This window comes from Solanum dulcamara, chromosome 5, assembly GCF_947179165.1.
Source record: "Solanum dulcamara chromosome 5, daSolDulc1.2, whole genome shotgun sequence".
In the NCBI taxonomy this organism is placed as follows: Eukaryota; Viridiplantae; Streptophyta; class Magnoliopsida; order Solanales; family Solanaceae; genus Solanum; species Solanum dulcamara.
In genome coordinates, this window is record NC_077241.1 from 77,596,989 (window position 1) to 77,612,838 (window position 15,850).

The 15,850-nt window shown below is 35.2% G+C and overlaps 4 protein-coding genes across 4 annotated transcripts; 3 read left to right on the top strand and 1 right to left on the bottom strand.

Annotated features, from left to right (window-relative positions):
• The first annotated feature begins 530 nt into the window (after positions 1-530).
• On the top strand, positions 531-2,601 carry LOC129890039 (probable xyloglucan galactosyltransferase GT20). Its single transcript, XM_055965542.1, has 3 exons — positions 531-840; positions 943-978; positions 1,225-2,601. Exons 1-3 carry the CDS (start codon positions 531-533, stop codon positions 2,523-2,525), a joined length of 1,647 nt encoding a protein of 548 aa, XP_055821517.1. The 3' UTR covers positions 2,526-2,601.
• Positions 2,602-4,078: 1,477 nt separating this feature from the next.
• LOC129890040 (probable phospholipid hydroperoxide glutathione peroxidase) lies at positions 4,079-7,230 on the top strand. The gene is made up of 6 exons (XM_055965543.1): positions 4,079-4,367; positions 5,409-5,485; positions 6,288-6,349; positions 6,533-6,651; positions 6,788-6,955; positions 7,038-7,230. Exons 1-6 carry the CDS (start codon positions 4,107-4,109, stop codon positions 7,068-7,070), a joined length of 720 nt encoding a protein of 239 aa, XP_055821518.1. The 5' UTR covers positions 4,079-4,106; the 3' UTR covers positions 7,071-7,230.
• Positions 7,231-8,858: 1,628 nt separating this feature from the next.
• Positions 8,859-10,071, top strand: LOC129890041 (putative ripening-related protein 1). Its single transcript, XM_055965544.1, has one exon. The coding sequence runs from the start codon at positions 9,240-9,242 to the stop codon at positions 9,813-9,815; it is 576 nt and encodes a 191-aa protein (XP_055821519.1). The 5' UTR covers positions 8,859-9,239; the 3' UTR covers positions 9,816-10,071.
• Positions 10,072-10,205: 134 nt separating this feature from the next.
• Positions 10,206-15,482, bottom strand: LOC129890042 (AT-hook motif nuclear-localized protein 5-like). Its single transcript, XM_055965545.1, has 5 exons — positions 14,473-15,482; positions 13,713-13,780; positions 13,091-13,222; positions 10,870-11,031; positions 10,206-10,777 (listed from the first exon to the last, which is right to left on the bottom strand). The coding sequence occupies exons 1-5, from the start codon at positions 14,930-14,932 to the stop codon at positions 10,562-10,564; spliced, it is 1,038 nt and encodes a 345-aa protein (XP_055821520.1). The 5' UTR covers positions 14,933-15,482; the 3' UTR covers positions 10,206-10,561.
• Between the last annotated feature and the right edge of the window lie 368 nt (positions 15,483-15,850).

Below are 15,850 nucleotides of genomic sequence, written 5' to 3' on the forward strand. Positions count from 1 at the left end.
GAAGGCCAAAAAAAAGAGAGCTCAGATGCACAATTTTAACATATCAGATGAGTGTGACGACCCATCGTTCACAATCAACCATAGCTCTGAACCAGAGAGAATGAGGTATTGATCAGGACAATTAATAAATCCTCATGGCATATCTACATCTTTATGTATAATTAACAAACATTATTCATATCACCTGTTTTATTTCATCAATTTTTTAATTAATCAGCACATCAATAACTGATTTCAAGGATATTATGTTCAGAGTTTGGTAAACAAAATTTGGTAACCACTAATTAAGTAATGGGACCAATATACAGAAAGGGATACATTGACTTTTTATTTGTTAATTCCTTCTAATACATGCAACTGCAATGGAACATATAAACGTGCCTGCAAATATTGTGATTCTTTTTTTTTTTTCATCTTAGTACGTGCTACCATGTTATACCCAATTTATTTATGGCACAACAAATAATACTCACCTTAGTAGAAAAGAAGAGCAAAAGAACAAGAAAATTTTATTGTTAGCAGCCACTAAAATGGCAATTTCTGTTTCAAAGAAGAAAGTTAAGATTAACAAAAGAGTTGAACATAAAGAAGAAAGTTTTTTTTTTTCTTCTTTTTTAGCTAAACTTCTGTTTAGGATTCCATCTATAGTCGTTATCTTGATTCTTATCTTCTTATGGTCTTCTTCTACTACCATTATTTCTGGTAAAGTAGTACATGTTTGCATCTCATCGCGTAAACTCAATGATCTTTATTGCATTTCTGCTGGCACTGAACCAAATCTTGACACCGTAGTTTCTCCTCTCAATGGTACTTCTCCTTCTGTTTTTGTTGATCAAAAGGATACCGCGTCAAAAGAATCTAGTCCTTCAGACACTCGAATAGCAATAGTCGATGAAAATTCCACATTAATTGATACCATCTCAAATGTTGTTGATGTTTCACTACAAAAATCTAGTCCTCTTGACATCCCTATTCCGCGTGTCAATGATAGTGTCACATCAAATGATACCACGTCAAATGTTGTTGATGTTTCTAGTCCTCTTGACATCCCAATTCCGCATGTCAATGATAGTTCCACATCAATTGATACTATATCAAATGTGGTTGATGTTTCACTACAAAAATCTAGTCCTCTTGACATCCCAATTTCGCGTGTCAATAATGGTGTTACATCCATTCCTAGTGTGAAACAAGAAAGTACAATAACTGTTGATTCTTTTTCAGGAAACAAAAATGTTTCTTTCAGAAACAGTATGGTTAAAAGTGGTGATGAGGAACTAGTGATAGCTTATAATGATGTGGAGGATCAATTGCAGGTGCATCGTTCATGGGCAGCAACGAGCAAAAATAATGCAACTTGCGATGGCAGGGGAATTTATGTGTATGATTTACCAACAAAGTTCAACAAAGACTTGGTAGCTCAATGTGCAGATATAAATCCTTGGGTCAACCTCTGCAAGTACTTCAGCAACGATGCAATGGGCGAACCAATACAGAATCTTGGCAAAGGATGGTATCAGACACATCAGTATTCACTAGAGCTGATATTTCATTCGCGCGTTCTCAATCATCCTTGCAGAGTTCACAATGCAGATGAAGCAAAGCTGTTTTATGTGCCTTTTTATGGTGGACTTGATATTTTAAGATGGCATTTCAAGAATGTATCGAACGATGTCAAAGACTCGTTGGGAGTAGAACTTGTAAGATGGTTAGAATCACAGAAGCATTGGTTTCAAAAATCAGGTAATGATCATGTCTTTGTTTTAGGGAAAATTTCTTGGGATTTCAGAAGATATAGCAATACCATATGGGGAAGTAGGTTCTTGGAACTAGATGAAATGCAGAATCCGGTTAAGCTCTTGATTGAACGACAACCATGGCAAGTTAACGACATAGGAATACCACATCCTACTTATTTCCATCCACAATCAGACAATGATATAATCGCGTGGCAGGACAGAACCATCAAGTCAAATCGAAAAAGCCTAGTGTCCTTCGCTAGTGCAGCAAGGCCTGATGCACCAGAAAACATAAGGTCAATCTTGATCAACCAATGCACATCAGCCAATGATCAAGAATGTATTTTCTTGAATTGCAATTTAGGCAAATGTGATCAGCCAGAGTCGATAATAGGACTCTTCATGGAATCTGAATTCTGTTTGCAGCCTCCAGGGGACAGTCCAACAAGAAAATCAGTTTTCGATTCGTTGATATCAGGTTGTATACCTGTGATCTTTGATCCCTTTACAGCATACTATCAATACTCATGGCATTTACCAGAAGATCATAAAAAGTACTCAGTTTTCATAGATCAAGAAGATGTGAGGAGAATGAAAGTCAATGTTGTGGAGAGGCTTATGCAAATTCCAACAAAAGAAAGAGAGAACATGAGAAGTTATATAATATATGAGTTGTTACCTGGATTAGTATATGGAGATCCAAAATCTAAGCTAGAGAAATTTCAAGATGCATTTTCAATAACTATAAACAATTTGTTTCAAAGATTGAACAAATTGGAATTATGACAGTATTGACTTGTTATACATGTATCATACTTTTGTATTAGGAAAAATGAGGATAAATTATAAGTTTCTCACTCAATTTGTTTTTGTTTCGTAGATAAGTTCATTTCTAGTCCAAACACTACCTAAGAAGTTTGAAATAATCTTCCTTGTAGACTTCTGCATTTCTTGACATCATATTGAAAACGCTCCTAACCAAGTACCCAACCCCTTCCCTTCGTAGAGAACGTGTATTGTAAATGCTCTGAATGTGCCCGACCGAGTTGTTGAGTACCCTGAGGAAGGTATCAGATCGACTTTCCCCGAAAAAAAAAGATAGACTTGTTAGAAATGTACTTGGTTGTTGACCAAGAAAGAAGATGAGCCTGTGCAAGCATCAGAACATGCATTCTCGCAACCCGATTTTCATGGCCCAACCAAGAAAACCTTGAGTCATCAACAAGTTTTTCACCGAGGGGGTGGATCGAAGCGATTGCAGCGAAGAATTGATCTGAAATGATCGCTTAGGGTGTTGATTTGACATCTTCAGCTACGGTGTTCACATCCTCCCTAAGAACTCTTTCTAAAATAAAACTCCTAACTTCCTCTCCGTTCCTTGATCTCCTTATATAGATACTACTTTCTAATGTGTAAATTTTTAAAAGGGACATCTTACTCATGGTAACTATGACTAATTTTTTATCAAACACATCAACTATTTATTGTATCAATTTTAATAATTTAATTTAAACATGTAATTACTTATTTGTAAAATCAACTCACACCATAAAATATTGTTCAACACTTAATATTTATCTCTAATTCAATTCTAATTTTCTAATAATCTCTCTCTCTCTCCATTGTTGAAATGAATTTTGGACAATATAAATATATAACTCTATCCATATTGTCTGAACAAGTGGAAAAAGAAGACTTGTTTTTTTTTTCTTTTGTTGGAATCTTCGAAAGTGTTCCAAAAGATTTATCCATTAAATTACAAATAGAACACAACTTTGACTAAAAAAATTATGTAAAACAATTGGACATGTAGGACCTACATGCACAAGCACAACTTTTATAATATGGTTTCATATACATTGTTCATAGCATATACCTTCACATCATTGTTTATGTGAATAAAAATAAATAATCAAATCATCCGAGTCTAGTCAAAATTAAATAAAAATATTTTCTTAAAATAGTTAAATCAAAAATTTTGCTAAAAATATTATCGAACAAAGAATAATTCATTGATCCTCTTTAGTCTATATAGCTATGAAATTGCTTAATCGTTGGTAAACTTAGCCAATTAACGAAGGTTAATCGATACATAACATTTGTAGCACATAATAAATACCATCCAATAAAACGAAATTAATATTAATATTGAATATACATAAAATCTATTAATTAATATTGACAACATATGTAAAAAAATAAAAATAAAAATTATCATATGTTGTCTAAAACGTGTTTGCATTATACTATGCCACGTGTCTCTTTATTTCCATGCCACGTGTAAAACCGTGTCCTCGTATCTAAATACAGCACACACATATTATGTCGACCTTATAAGCATCTTCCAGAAAGAAAATTCAGCAATAAATGCTTTGTTCTACAGCTCGTGTTCTTCTCATCCCACAGAAAAAGTTCACTTTTCTAAGGCGATTTTCTTCGATTATAAGCTCAACCCATTTCAATTCTGTGTCTAATCTTCCTATTTCACCTTTCTCTAAGCGGATCCATACAGTTTTTCCCAATTCTTTTGTTACCTCTAAAGGTTTTGAGTTGTGGGGTTTAAGATCAGATCATACCATGGCTAGTCAATCCAGCAAACCTCAATCTGTTTATGATTTCACTGTCAAGGTAAGAACTTTTGCTTATTTTGATTTGGGGTTTTTCTTTTCTTTTCTAAATTGCTTAATTTTGCTTATTTTGATTAATTGGTTTTGAAGAAATCTTGTTTTTTTTTGTTTTGTTAGTGTTTGGATTAGGAAATTGAGTTATGTGGTGTGATTTGTATCAATTTTTGGGGTAGTGGGTGATTTGAACTTTTTTTTTTATATTGGTTATGGATCACCAACATAAGCAAAGAATGTGAATGATCATTCATTTTTGTTTTCTTTTGTGTAATGGTCGCTTTTTTTTTTTTTTTTTGTTTATGCTTTTGTTTAGTTTCTTGGTCTATGGTCATGGGTTCGAGAGGTAGAAACAGCCTCGTGCATTTCTGCACTGTAAGGCCGCCTACAATGACCCTTGTGGTCCAGACCTCTGCCTACAATGACCCTTGTGGTCCAGACTTCCTCGAGCCGGAGCAAGGCTGCATACAATAGATCTTGTATTCCAGCCCTTCCCCGAGCCGGAGCTTAGTGCATTGGGTTGCCTTTTCTGAGGCATCGTTTTCAAGTGATTAGCCCTTTGTTTGTTTGTATAAATTTGAATTGACATGATAAGCTAACTGTGTAAAATATCAATCTTTTTTATTCACTTATGGTTTGGGTGTTAAGAGAGATAGCCTCGGTGTGTAGATAGCTGAGATAAGTTGTTTGATGAATGGGGTTGAACCACATAAGCATCGTGTGATGTATACCTTTTCCAACCATATAAGTGCTATTAGTACAAGTGATTTGACTTATCAGAAAGAGAGAAAAAAATAGCAGAGGGTGTAATCTTATGATATTTGGTATCAACTTGGTGCTAGCAGCAAACTAAGGCTTGTTGCTGCATCTTTTATCTAAATTTGGAGCTTGTTTTTGTTTCTTTATTGTCAAAAAGTTTGGTTTTTGGTCTGTTTTGATATTGATAAATACGGTATTGATCGAGAGTAGTTCTTTTTCGTGATTATACAGTTTTGGGCTGTAAACTTGATAAAATCTTGGATAAATGAAGTTCATTTTATTTTTACAGGATGCTAAGGGCAAGGACGTTGAACTCAGTATTTACAGGGGCAAAGTCCTTATCATTGTCAATGTTGCATCACAGTGGTATGCATTAGCTTCATAGTTATTTATTCATTATATGTTGAGACCTCTTTGGCTATATTCCTAGATTTCAGTGGGAACTTTTGATGAGAGAAATAATCATTCGTTTTGCTCCTCTTCCTAATTGATGAAATTCCCATGTGCTGTTTTCCATGAAATTGACTGAAAGTAACCCGATGAGATGTCCACATTAACCATTTGTCTTTTATCGATCAACTGAAAGAACACATACTACTAATTGTTCAACTTCTGTTTATTTACATTTTGTGGTTTCATACTCCTCTTTCTGCTTGTGTACGAATACAGTCCGTTTGATCTGGCGCATTTTGTGGACCTGTTATTTTTCCATATGTCTGCAGTTAGATCAACTTAGTGTGGTCTAAATTTTACGGTGTTCACCAAACTATTACGTTGGCATGTCTGTTTGGTAAAGTTAACCAACTGTTAAACTTTAGCCTTATCTTACATAACCGTTCCTTTCCCATGCTGAAATACTATGCATTTTATAAAAAACTGAGCCTAGGAGAAATTATGATATTATTGTACTCGAGCCCTGAGTAAACATTCTTGCCATGCTTGGTCCAAGGTCACCGACTCAAACGACGTGCTATTTGTTGGTAAAGCTAATGACAAGTGATTGTGCATCTTCAGATAAAATGTCTTGTTCATTTCTTTATATTTTGATCTCATTGCAAAGTTTACTCTGAAAAGTCTGAACAGATATTTGTTGTATTGATGATATCATTCTGTGATCTTGTTTAACATTTGCTTATGATTGTTAACTGATTTCCATTTTCTGATGCAGTGGCCTGACTAATTCGAACTACACTGACATGACGGAGTTGTACAAGAAATACAGGGATCAAGGTTTGTTCAGTTCTCCTAAATTTAAACTGGTGCTGCTGCTGTATGTCGAACTATTGAGAAAGACCCACACTCTTATCAATCCCCCAGCAATGGAGGCGCTTATCCTACTGCAAAGAGAACTCAACACAATGGTTGTTAATTCCTAATTTAGTTTGTTAATAATATGTCCTCCCTGTTACACAGGCTTGGAGATTCTCGCATTCCCTTGCAACCAGTTTGGTGAACAGGAGCCTGGAAGCATTGAAGATATCCAGCAGATGGTTTGCACTCGCTTCAAGGCCGAGTACCCTATATTTGATAAGGTTGCAATTGCATAAATTTTCTTCTCTTCTAGTCTTGCATATCATTCCATTATTTTTTAGGATATAGGCCCATTCAAGAATGCTACAAATAGATGATGCAAGTAGTATGTACTAACATCTTCGCTTAAATATCTAGGTTGATGTGAATGGCGATAATGCTGCTCCATTGTATAAGTTTCTGAAATCAAGCAAAGGTGGGTTCTTTGGGGAAGGTATCAAGTGGAATTTCTCCAAATTCCTCATTGACAAAGGAGGAAACGTCGTCCATCGCTACTCTCCAACCACTTCTCCAGCTAGTATGGAGGTAAGAATCCAGTGTCCTGTCCTATGATTGTCTTCCTTACTCTAGAATTGTTCACTGACAATATAGCTATTGTATTCTGCAGAAGGATATCAAGAAACTCTTGGGGGTTGCTTAAACTCTGGACTCTGCACTGTTTCTGCATTTTGTGCTAGAAATAATGAGCATATTATAGCAAATAAGCTCTATGTTTGATGTAATTTTCTTCTTGTTTAGCTACACTACTATGTTGTGTTGCTTGTACAATTTCAATATTCAATATACTTCTCTTATTGTGATGTTTACCCTTTACAAGCTCAGGAACATAGTTTTGGTATTAGAGAAGATTATTCAAGACTAGTTACATTGTGTCTACTCAGGGAAACCAGTATAAGCAGATTACTAATGTTAAATGTAGTTCAAACAGCTGCATACACATCCATGAGTAGCAAGAAAATGAACAAGTATTATTACTGTAAAAGTTCTTTATACGAATTTTATGGGATTTTTTCGATCAACTAGTAGACTTGATGATCGCTCGATCAAGGCAAGTAAACCAAGATCAAATCCATTAGTTAAATCAGTGAATTTTGAGCAAGATTAAATCCATTAGTCAGATTAGTGAATTTCGAGCCAGCCCGTCTTTTTTAGGAACACCCAATTTTTTCCACAGCTTAAGAAGCATCAACAATATTATTCTTACACCCTCTACTTGTGTCACATTCATCAACAACAATAGCTTTTGTACTCTTCCCATTTGCATAAATTGTAATTTTTTGAAAACATATTTTTCCTTTATTTTACCATCTAGTTGATAAAGCTACTATTGGAATTGAATTATGATAATATTTACCACTACATTCTGATGGACCACCTCCATCACCACCTTTTGAAAAGTCATTAATTGTTAAAATTGCCTTCATATGACCATTGTGCTTTTGAGCTTCAACAATTAGTATGTCACTAAAAGCCATGGAAATAAAAATCAAGGAAGCAACAAAAATGAATTAGGCTTAATTGAGTCCCCTTCTTCATTGTTGCACAAATGAGTTTGAGAAAAAAATTGACTTGGTATTTTTCTTCTTCTTTTTTGTGTAGTGTAGAGTTAATATAGTTGGTTTGGAATTTATAGAAACATTTTCCACCCAATAATACTTATTGGCCACGTAAATCCAAATCATGGAACACAATGGAGTAAAAATAATAGAAATTAACGGTACAAGAAAAGTAACAATGTCTAGGAACTTCTACGATTAGGAAAGTTTTGGCTTTTTATTAGATATCGAATAATACGAGTAAAATATGCTCAATTCTGTTGTTTGTGTTGTAGATGTGGCATTTTTGTAAATTTTATTTGTTTCGTAGTATTAGAATTAGATAAATGTGTGGACATACGAGGAGAGACAAGATTAGGAACGAAGATATAAGGGCAAGAGGTGAGAGTAGCCATGGTGAACAAAATGCGGAAAGCGAGGGTGAGTTGGTTTAGACATGTTAAGAGGGAGAGCAAAGACTCCTCTGTGAGGAGGTGCAAGAAGTTGATGGTGATAGGTTTGAGAGAGATAAAAGATAGGCGGGGGAAGAATTAGGGAGAAATTATTAGACAGGACATAATGCAGCTTCAGCTCATCGAAAACATGATTCTAGATAGGAGAGCATGAAATTCAAGTATAATAGTAAACATAAGCAATTAGAAGGTAGTCGATTATTTTATCAGTAACAGGGTTAGTATTATTACGCTAGCGTTATCCTATTCTTCAATTCTATTGCTACTGTTGTTTCTTTTACTTTGGTGAACATTATTTTTTTTGCTATTATTACTTTTCTTTCTTCAATATTTTCATTATCGTTTTTGAAATTTGTATTTCTTTCATTATTTTCTTGAGTCGAGGGTCTTGCGAAAACAATCTCTCTGTTCTACAAAGGTGAGATAAGATATGCATATAACATTACTAATCTCCGACTCCGCTTGTGAAACTTTATTGAGTATGCTATTGTTATTGTTGTAATATGTAGTATTTTGTTTTTTTTCTTAAAATGGAAGTAGATTTTCACTCCCTTTTGAAATTTTCCCAGGAGATTATTGTTCTTGTCGATTTGTTTTCTTATTCCCCATCGTTTCCATAATTTGCATTTACATGACCACCACTATTTGCATTTCAAGAATAAACAAGATATTAACCGGCAAAAGTTAACATTTTTTGGTGGAAAACTCTCTATAAATAGCAAATCAATTGTATAAACTCTTCAACATTAAAAAAATCAAGTTAACATTCTCAAACAATTTTGGACGAAACAAAGTGCGACAATGAACAAGGGGAGTTACCTTAGCCTAGTTCATTTTATTGCTTTCTTGATCCTTGCAATTTCCATGGCTTGTAGCAGCACATTAATAGTGGAACCTCAAAATTGCAAGCCAAGTGGAAAGATCAAAGGAAAAAATCCCCCAAAAGATCAATGTAGCCCTGGTGATGAATGTTGTAAAGAAGGAAAATTTTACACTACTTACAAATGTTCACCTCCAGTTTCTGGTCACACAAAGGCAATTCTTACCATAAACAACTTTGACAAAGGAGGTGATGGTGGTGGTCCATCAGAATGTAGTGGCAAGTACTACCACAACTCTGTCCCTGTGGTGGCTCTGTCCACGGGGTGGTACGGTAAAGGGAGACGTTGTTTTGAGAACATTACCATCCATGCGAATGGGAGGAGTGTGAAAGCTATGGTTGTCGATGAATGTGACTCGGGTAAAGGATGTGATTCTCCACATGCATACCTTCCACCTTGCCAGAACAACATTGTTGATGCTTCTGAAGCAGTGTGGAAAGCTTTACATGTTCCAAAGAAAGACTGGGGTTGGCTTGAAATCTTCTGGTCTGAATAATGAATCTTGATATCATTCCTTTGTCACACTACGTCGTAAAAGAAAAAAAGTTATCTGGATATCATCATTAGTTTCCTTGGTACAATAAATACCCTGCACATCCCCAAGGAACTGATAGCAAAGTTGAGTTTTCCTCTTCATTATGTAATCACAACAATAACAATGTTCTTTTCTTGTTTTTTTTTATCTACTTCCACGTATCTTTGAGCCAAGAAAATCATATAGATCTCTTTAAATGTGGATTGTATGCAGAAATCCGGTCTCTCGAAGCAAACCAAACTTAACATCCTCCTCCCCCCACCACCAGCATATACGATAGGGGAAAGAGTTCGCTAGCCAAAATGGAAACAATTTTTGAAGGAAAAAAGAAAATAACTTTGCTTCAGGACATGGAGACAAAAAAGACTCATGTTTGGACTGTTTATTTGTTCCAAAAACCTAAAAAAATTCCAAGTAACAATAAAAAAAGAGACAAAAAGCACTTCCACCACTTTTCCTGATTTAATTTGGTCCAACAAAGTTAACCTTCTAAAGAAGCAATAATGCATTTTACTTCTAACAACCATACCATCCTCTACCTTGCCACTAAACAGTACCTAAAGGAAGAATTTTGTTACTAAGTTGGCATAATCCATCATCTACTAATCAGCAGACAGTTAAAATAGTTGAGCTTGATCCCCTGGCACATTTCATTTACAATAGCACATATATACAAACTCCTCATGTGTGCATTGCAGCAAATTGTGTCATCCTCGCGTCAGGTCAATCTCGGTCTGGGAATTTCTTACATCTGGTCGGGAACTTGGAGGCCAAACACCTGAACCAGACCCTGAAGTAGGACCTTCATTCAGAGTGGCACCAATTGGTGTAGATGACTTTTCAGCAGACTCTTTCTTGTCTTTAGTGCTACTTTCTGGTTTGCTCTTTCCCTTTGGATCATAGACAAAGCTGCATACGACTACCTGCAGCAAATGTTATTCAGTTGCTTGTTACACAGAAAACAGATGACAAATATCTGATCTACAAGCCAGAGAAACAAGCTTAAAGCAAACACCTGAACAGGCCTGGCTGCTACAAGCCTACCCCCTATAGCACCTCCAATTACATGGCCATCAGGACTACAAACTGAGATACTTATACCACCAGTGCGATTGCGTGGGCCACCAGTTTCAGCAACCAAGTAAGAACCAGACAGGCATAGTATCTCGAAACGGCCCTGCATAGAATAAGAAACATGTAGTTCTTATGATACATGTGGAAACTTTTTTACTATAATGAAATGAGAGGACAGGAGAGGCAAGTTAACCTAAATTGGTGATTGCTATAATATGTACATGCTGATGAGTAAAACAAAACAATTTATTGAAGGTTAAGGTTCTCGAGTCATGGGTACTACATTAGTTTGTTTTTTATAAGTAGGTAACAGATTTAGTATTCAAGTACACCATTAAGTTACCAAGCCTTGGTATATGATTATTGTATTGACTAATATGTCGAAGAACTTGCTAAATTTGTTAGATTTACAGCATCAAATGTCTATATCTCATGTTCATATCCATGCCTTTGTAGTTCTGCATCAAAAAAAAAAACACATCTTTCTCTAAATCTAAAAACCATTGCTTTCTTGTTTCGGTAAGTATAATTTAAACCATTGTTAGGAAGAATAATAATAAATCTCTTAAGGATGATATGGATCTTATACTATCATTTTAAGTAGAATTTAATGCAGCACTGACTTTCATTGTGTTCTTCCTAGGCATCCAACGACTCATTATGCATGGATCATTGTAGTATTAAACAAGAAAGTTGATAAACAAGTGGAAGAATCACAGGCAGTATCATGTACCAATAAAAAACTTCCATCTCTTTTAGATACAGGAAATTTTTTAGTACAATCCAACTAGATTAAAGAAGAAGAAAAAAATTCAAACATTCTAACAATAAACATAGAGAAAAAAGAAAAGCTCATACTTCTTGGAATCAGTAAAATAAGTACAATTCAGGTCTTTAACATTGGAGTGAAATTAAATATAAAAGATACAGGTTACATGACCAGGTAACATGTTACAGAAGGTTAGTTTGGATTTTTGCATATGTAAGCAATATTGTTAAATATAGTATGTTATAAACAAGTAAAAATAACAAACAAACAATCGAGCAAATAGATAAATAAAGAATTGAAATACTTACTTTTTGAAATAAGAAATTATAGCTTTGAAATAAGAAATTATAGCACATATGTGATATGTTATCTTCATGTCTAACGATAGGAAGTACTTTTTTCCAGTTTCCAAGAGATCAAGTTTATACGCACAACAATATACCCAGTGTAGCCCACAAAATGGGGTCTAGGGCGGGCAGATTGTACACAGACCTTGCCATAGCAGTCCAAAAAGAGAATAAACAGAAGTGAAAGCATCACAAAGCATACTGAACAGTAACTACAGCAAAATAATACGATAATTCAAGTGCAAGAAATATCAACTAGTAACAGAAATCAAAGGACAAGAAACTATAGGAGCAATACTACAACTAGTAGTATGGGCAGTAGCAAGACAACGCACTACTACCTAGTACCTAAATTTGTTCCATTGAAATGTTACAGAACATATGTCAATCTTTAAGGTTGAAAGGTCCCTGAACCCCAATCACAACAATATATTGCTTTGTTTTAGACAAGCTTATGAAATGTCCCTATCAAATGCACATTGTCAGTCGCAATCAGACATCATCATCCTAATATCTGAGATTTTAACCACCTGCTAATAACTCTTAAAATTGAAGTGTATCCCAGATCTCTCCTTATCGCATATCAACAGTTCGGTACTTTCAGAAGAAACCTAAAGCTCCTAAGTAACACCCACAAAGCAAAGAGCCCACCCACTTCCTGTTTTCTCTTTATTCTCCCTAAATAGAACCAATTGGGGAATAAAGGGGGGGGGGGGGGGAGTTGCAATGCTCTAGTAGTCAGATAAAATATGCCTCAACATCTCAGCATTTAAAAATAAAACTAGTTAATTTACCCGCGCTTCTTCCACGGTTTCAACAAGTTTTGATCAAGGCACATACAACATTTTATTTATTACTATGTTACAATTTTCAATACCTCATCTACTGATATTTATCATCTCTTCACTTCCCCATATTCTTGATTAGGATCTCCAAGGGTGAATACTTTATGTAAAATCCCAGTCTAAAATATCTCAATAACTAACTCACTGGTATTACAACTCTTCAAGTCTAAGTAAATCACAAAATATCGGACAAAGTCTAACCTCATAAGTAACAGTGGCACCAGAACTGGCAGGGGGGCATAACGTTATAGCTGAAACTGCGCCATTAGCAGATAAGATACATAAAGCCCTAGGCCTCTGCTGTGCAAATGCCAACAATTTTTCCGCAACATCCTGAGAAGTTTAAGGAGAGTCTATTTCAAAGTGAATTTCACATCAAACAACATAAAATACAGGTTAAAAAAGTTGATGATATAGAATGTTTAAGCATATGGTTTAAGATGGAACAGTCAAATCACATTTTCCCACATCTAAAAAGTTCTTCCTTCTGGACCAACAATGTCTACATTGTTCCATTTCGGTTACCAAAAGTGCTTCTTTGCTTGTTCGCATCACCTCAACCACCCACCATAGGAATGAGTCAGAAAGAAAAACACAGAGCATTAACTTTAATTTTGTTTGTCAGGTAACAAACATCACATGCCAAAATCACAGTTTGATTCCCTAAGATCCAAAAAAGGGAAACATCATAAAAAATAGTTCGGCCATATGCTATAGACAATCTTTTTAGCATTTTCTCAACCAAAAAAATATATACATACAAAATTACCCTATTTTATCAACGAAAGAAAAGTTATACATACAACATGTGGGAAAGCAATACCTCTCCTACACCAATGTGTATAACATGAGGAGTAAAAGCCAGTCCAGCAGAACTACTCATCCATTCACCTGCAGCAAGCAATTTAATCTTCAGAAACTATAACCAAATAAATATGATATCTTGTGAGTTAAAACATCAGTTGAGATATAAATTAACCAACATGATTGGAAATATTAGAGAGAACTTCCCCACCTACCCCAACACCTATATCCTCCCTACCAAGAGTGATGGGGCCTAAACTCGGGAAGGGGAAGTTCAATATCATTATTGTGTGATATGTAGCCATCAACATGCCGAGCGTAACACATCCAAGCAATTCAAGCAAATCATTCTGTTATGCCACATTAGAATAAATTTTCTAACAAAATGAGAGTAAGTGAATCTGCACGAAAAATAGTTTGATTTGCATGAAGTTATCTTCTCTCTTCTAAATGTTAACAAGATTCTGACTATATGCCCTGATTCTGGATGACAGGCAACACAATTTAGCATACTTAGAAGGACCAAGAACTCAACACTGGTGAAGCACATGAATAAGAATGATGGTCACATGCTAAACATGTAACGTGAATGCCATATACCACCTCATAAATGTAGCATCAACATAATAAGTATAACAAAGAAATAGAAAAATTCTAAGTTATAGTTAGCCAACAACTTAAAAAACTATCAAGCAAGATAGTAGGAGACAACAACCATCATTCAAGTAACACATTGATAAAATACAGTAAACACACTCGTTCAAATCATCATAACTCACCAACAGAAGCTAATTGTTGCTTCCACCCACTTCCGGGAGGCCGGCCCCTGATACGCTTTGGCCCGGGAGTAATGGACCCACTTGGAAGGTTACTAGACAAAGGGGACAATGCTAAAGACATGTTGGTCCCATCAGGACCATATTTCCTAGGCCTACCTCTCTTCTTTTTCACTGGATCACTACCAGGTGAAACACTAGAGGCCATACTAATGCTAACCCCATGACCAAAATTGGATGATGAGTTCTCAACTTGGTATCCTGAGTTCACATTACCACTACCACTCCCCATATTGGATTGAGCCGCAATGTTAGCATTTGTAAGGGACTTGTAACCAGATGGTGTAGGTACCCCTGTAGTTGTCCCAGACCCACTACCCACACTAGAACCAGAACCACTAATCCCTCTGTTAAGATAGTAAGCTGCAGAACCAGATAGTGCCATCCCTTCCCTTATATCCATGCATTTACTCACTAAAATTTAAACTCCAGAAGAGAAAAAAACTGAGTCTGGATCCTTCTATTTACTAACTAAAAAGGTGGGAAAATTTTGTAGTTCAATCAACCAATTCAAAATGGAACACAAAGTACAAGCAAAAAACACAAAACCCAACAACAGAATCTAATTAAACCATGAAAAAGATAAGATTTTTCTTATACTCCTCAGAAGGGTTTAAGATGGGTTTTCCAGGAAGTTCATGAAGAAGCTAAAAACTAGTAAAAAATGAAATCTTGAAAAAACATAAAGATTGAATTTTGAACCAACAGAACTTCCAAAGATCATACATTTAAGCTTTACTTTAAATAATGCCTAGAATTTCTAGTTCTAAAACCCCACCAAAATAGTAATTTAGAGTGAAAAAAGTAAGAAAAACCTGTGCTTAAGGCACACCAAACAGGAAAAGTGAAAGAAAAAATGAAAACCCTAGATTTGAAATGAGAGAGAAGAGGTGATAAACTGAGTTTTTGGGAAAACAGGAAGAGAGGAGGAGGGTAAAAGACAAAAGCAAGTATGAAATAGTAGTAGAAAATTTTCAGCTTTTGAATTAAAGTAAGGAGAAGACACCTTTCTTTCACAGAAGTAGAATAAATGCATTTATTTTATTTTGGGGTTTGGCAAAGGCCAAAAGGGTTTAAGAAGTCAGGTTTGGTGCAAAAGGGCTTCTTAGATTATTTTTTTATTATTTCCCCCTATATATATTAAAGTTCATTATTTTAAATTTGTAGGCCACCAAGGGAGCTTCCTAGATTTGTCACATTATGAAACACAATATATTATCTTTAGCAATTTTGATCCCTCAATTGTTAGAAAATTGTGATTTTAATCTCTTTATGATATCTAATTAGCTTCCGTTTTCTCATAAATCGAAGTTGAAACTTA

Coding starts and splice junctions, on each gene's coding strand:
- LOC129890039 (XM_055965542.1), top strand. CDS start 531: ATGGCAATTTCTGTTTCAAAGAAGAAAGTTAAGATTAACAAAAGAGTT. Junction 841..942: donor TGTTTTTGTTGATCAAAAGG/ATACCGCGTCAA, acceptor TTGATGTTTCAC/TACAAAAATCTAGTCCTCTT. Junction 979..1,224: donor TCTTGACATCCCTATTCCGC/GTGTCAATGATA, acceptor ATTCTTTTTCAG/GAAACAAAAATGTTTCTTTC.
- LOC129890042 (XM_055965545.1), bottom strand. CDS start 14,932: ATGGATATAAGGGAAGGGATGGCACTATCTGGTTCTGCAGCTTACTAT. Junction 11,032..13,090: donor GTGCCACTGTTACTTATGAG/GTTAGACTTTGT, acceptor TATTCTATGCAG/GGCCGTTTCGAGATACTATG. Junction 10,778..10,869: donor TAGCAGCCAGGCCTGTTCAG/GTGTTTGCTTTA, acceptor CATTTGCTGCAG/GTAGTCGTATGCAGCTTTGT.
- LOC129890040 (XM_055965543.1), top strand. CDS start 4,107: ATGCTTTGTTCTACAGCTCGTGTTCTTCTCATCCCACAGAAAAAGTTC. Junction 5,486..6,287: donor GTCAATGTTGCATCACAGTG/GTATGCATTAGC, acceptor TTTCTGATGCAG/TGGCCTGACTAATTCGAACT. Junction 6,956..7,037: donor CTTCTCCAGCTAGTATGGAG/GTAAGAATCCAG, acceptor TGTATTCTGCAG/AAGGATATCAAGAAACTCTT.
- LOC129890041 (XM_055965544.1), top strand. CDS start 9,240: ATGAACAAGGGGAGTTACCTTAGCCTAGTTCATTTTATTGCTTTCTTG.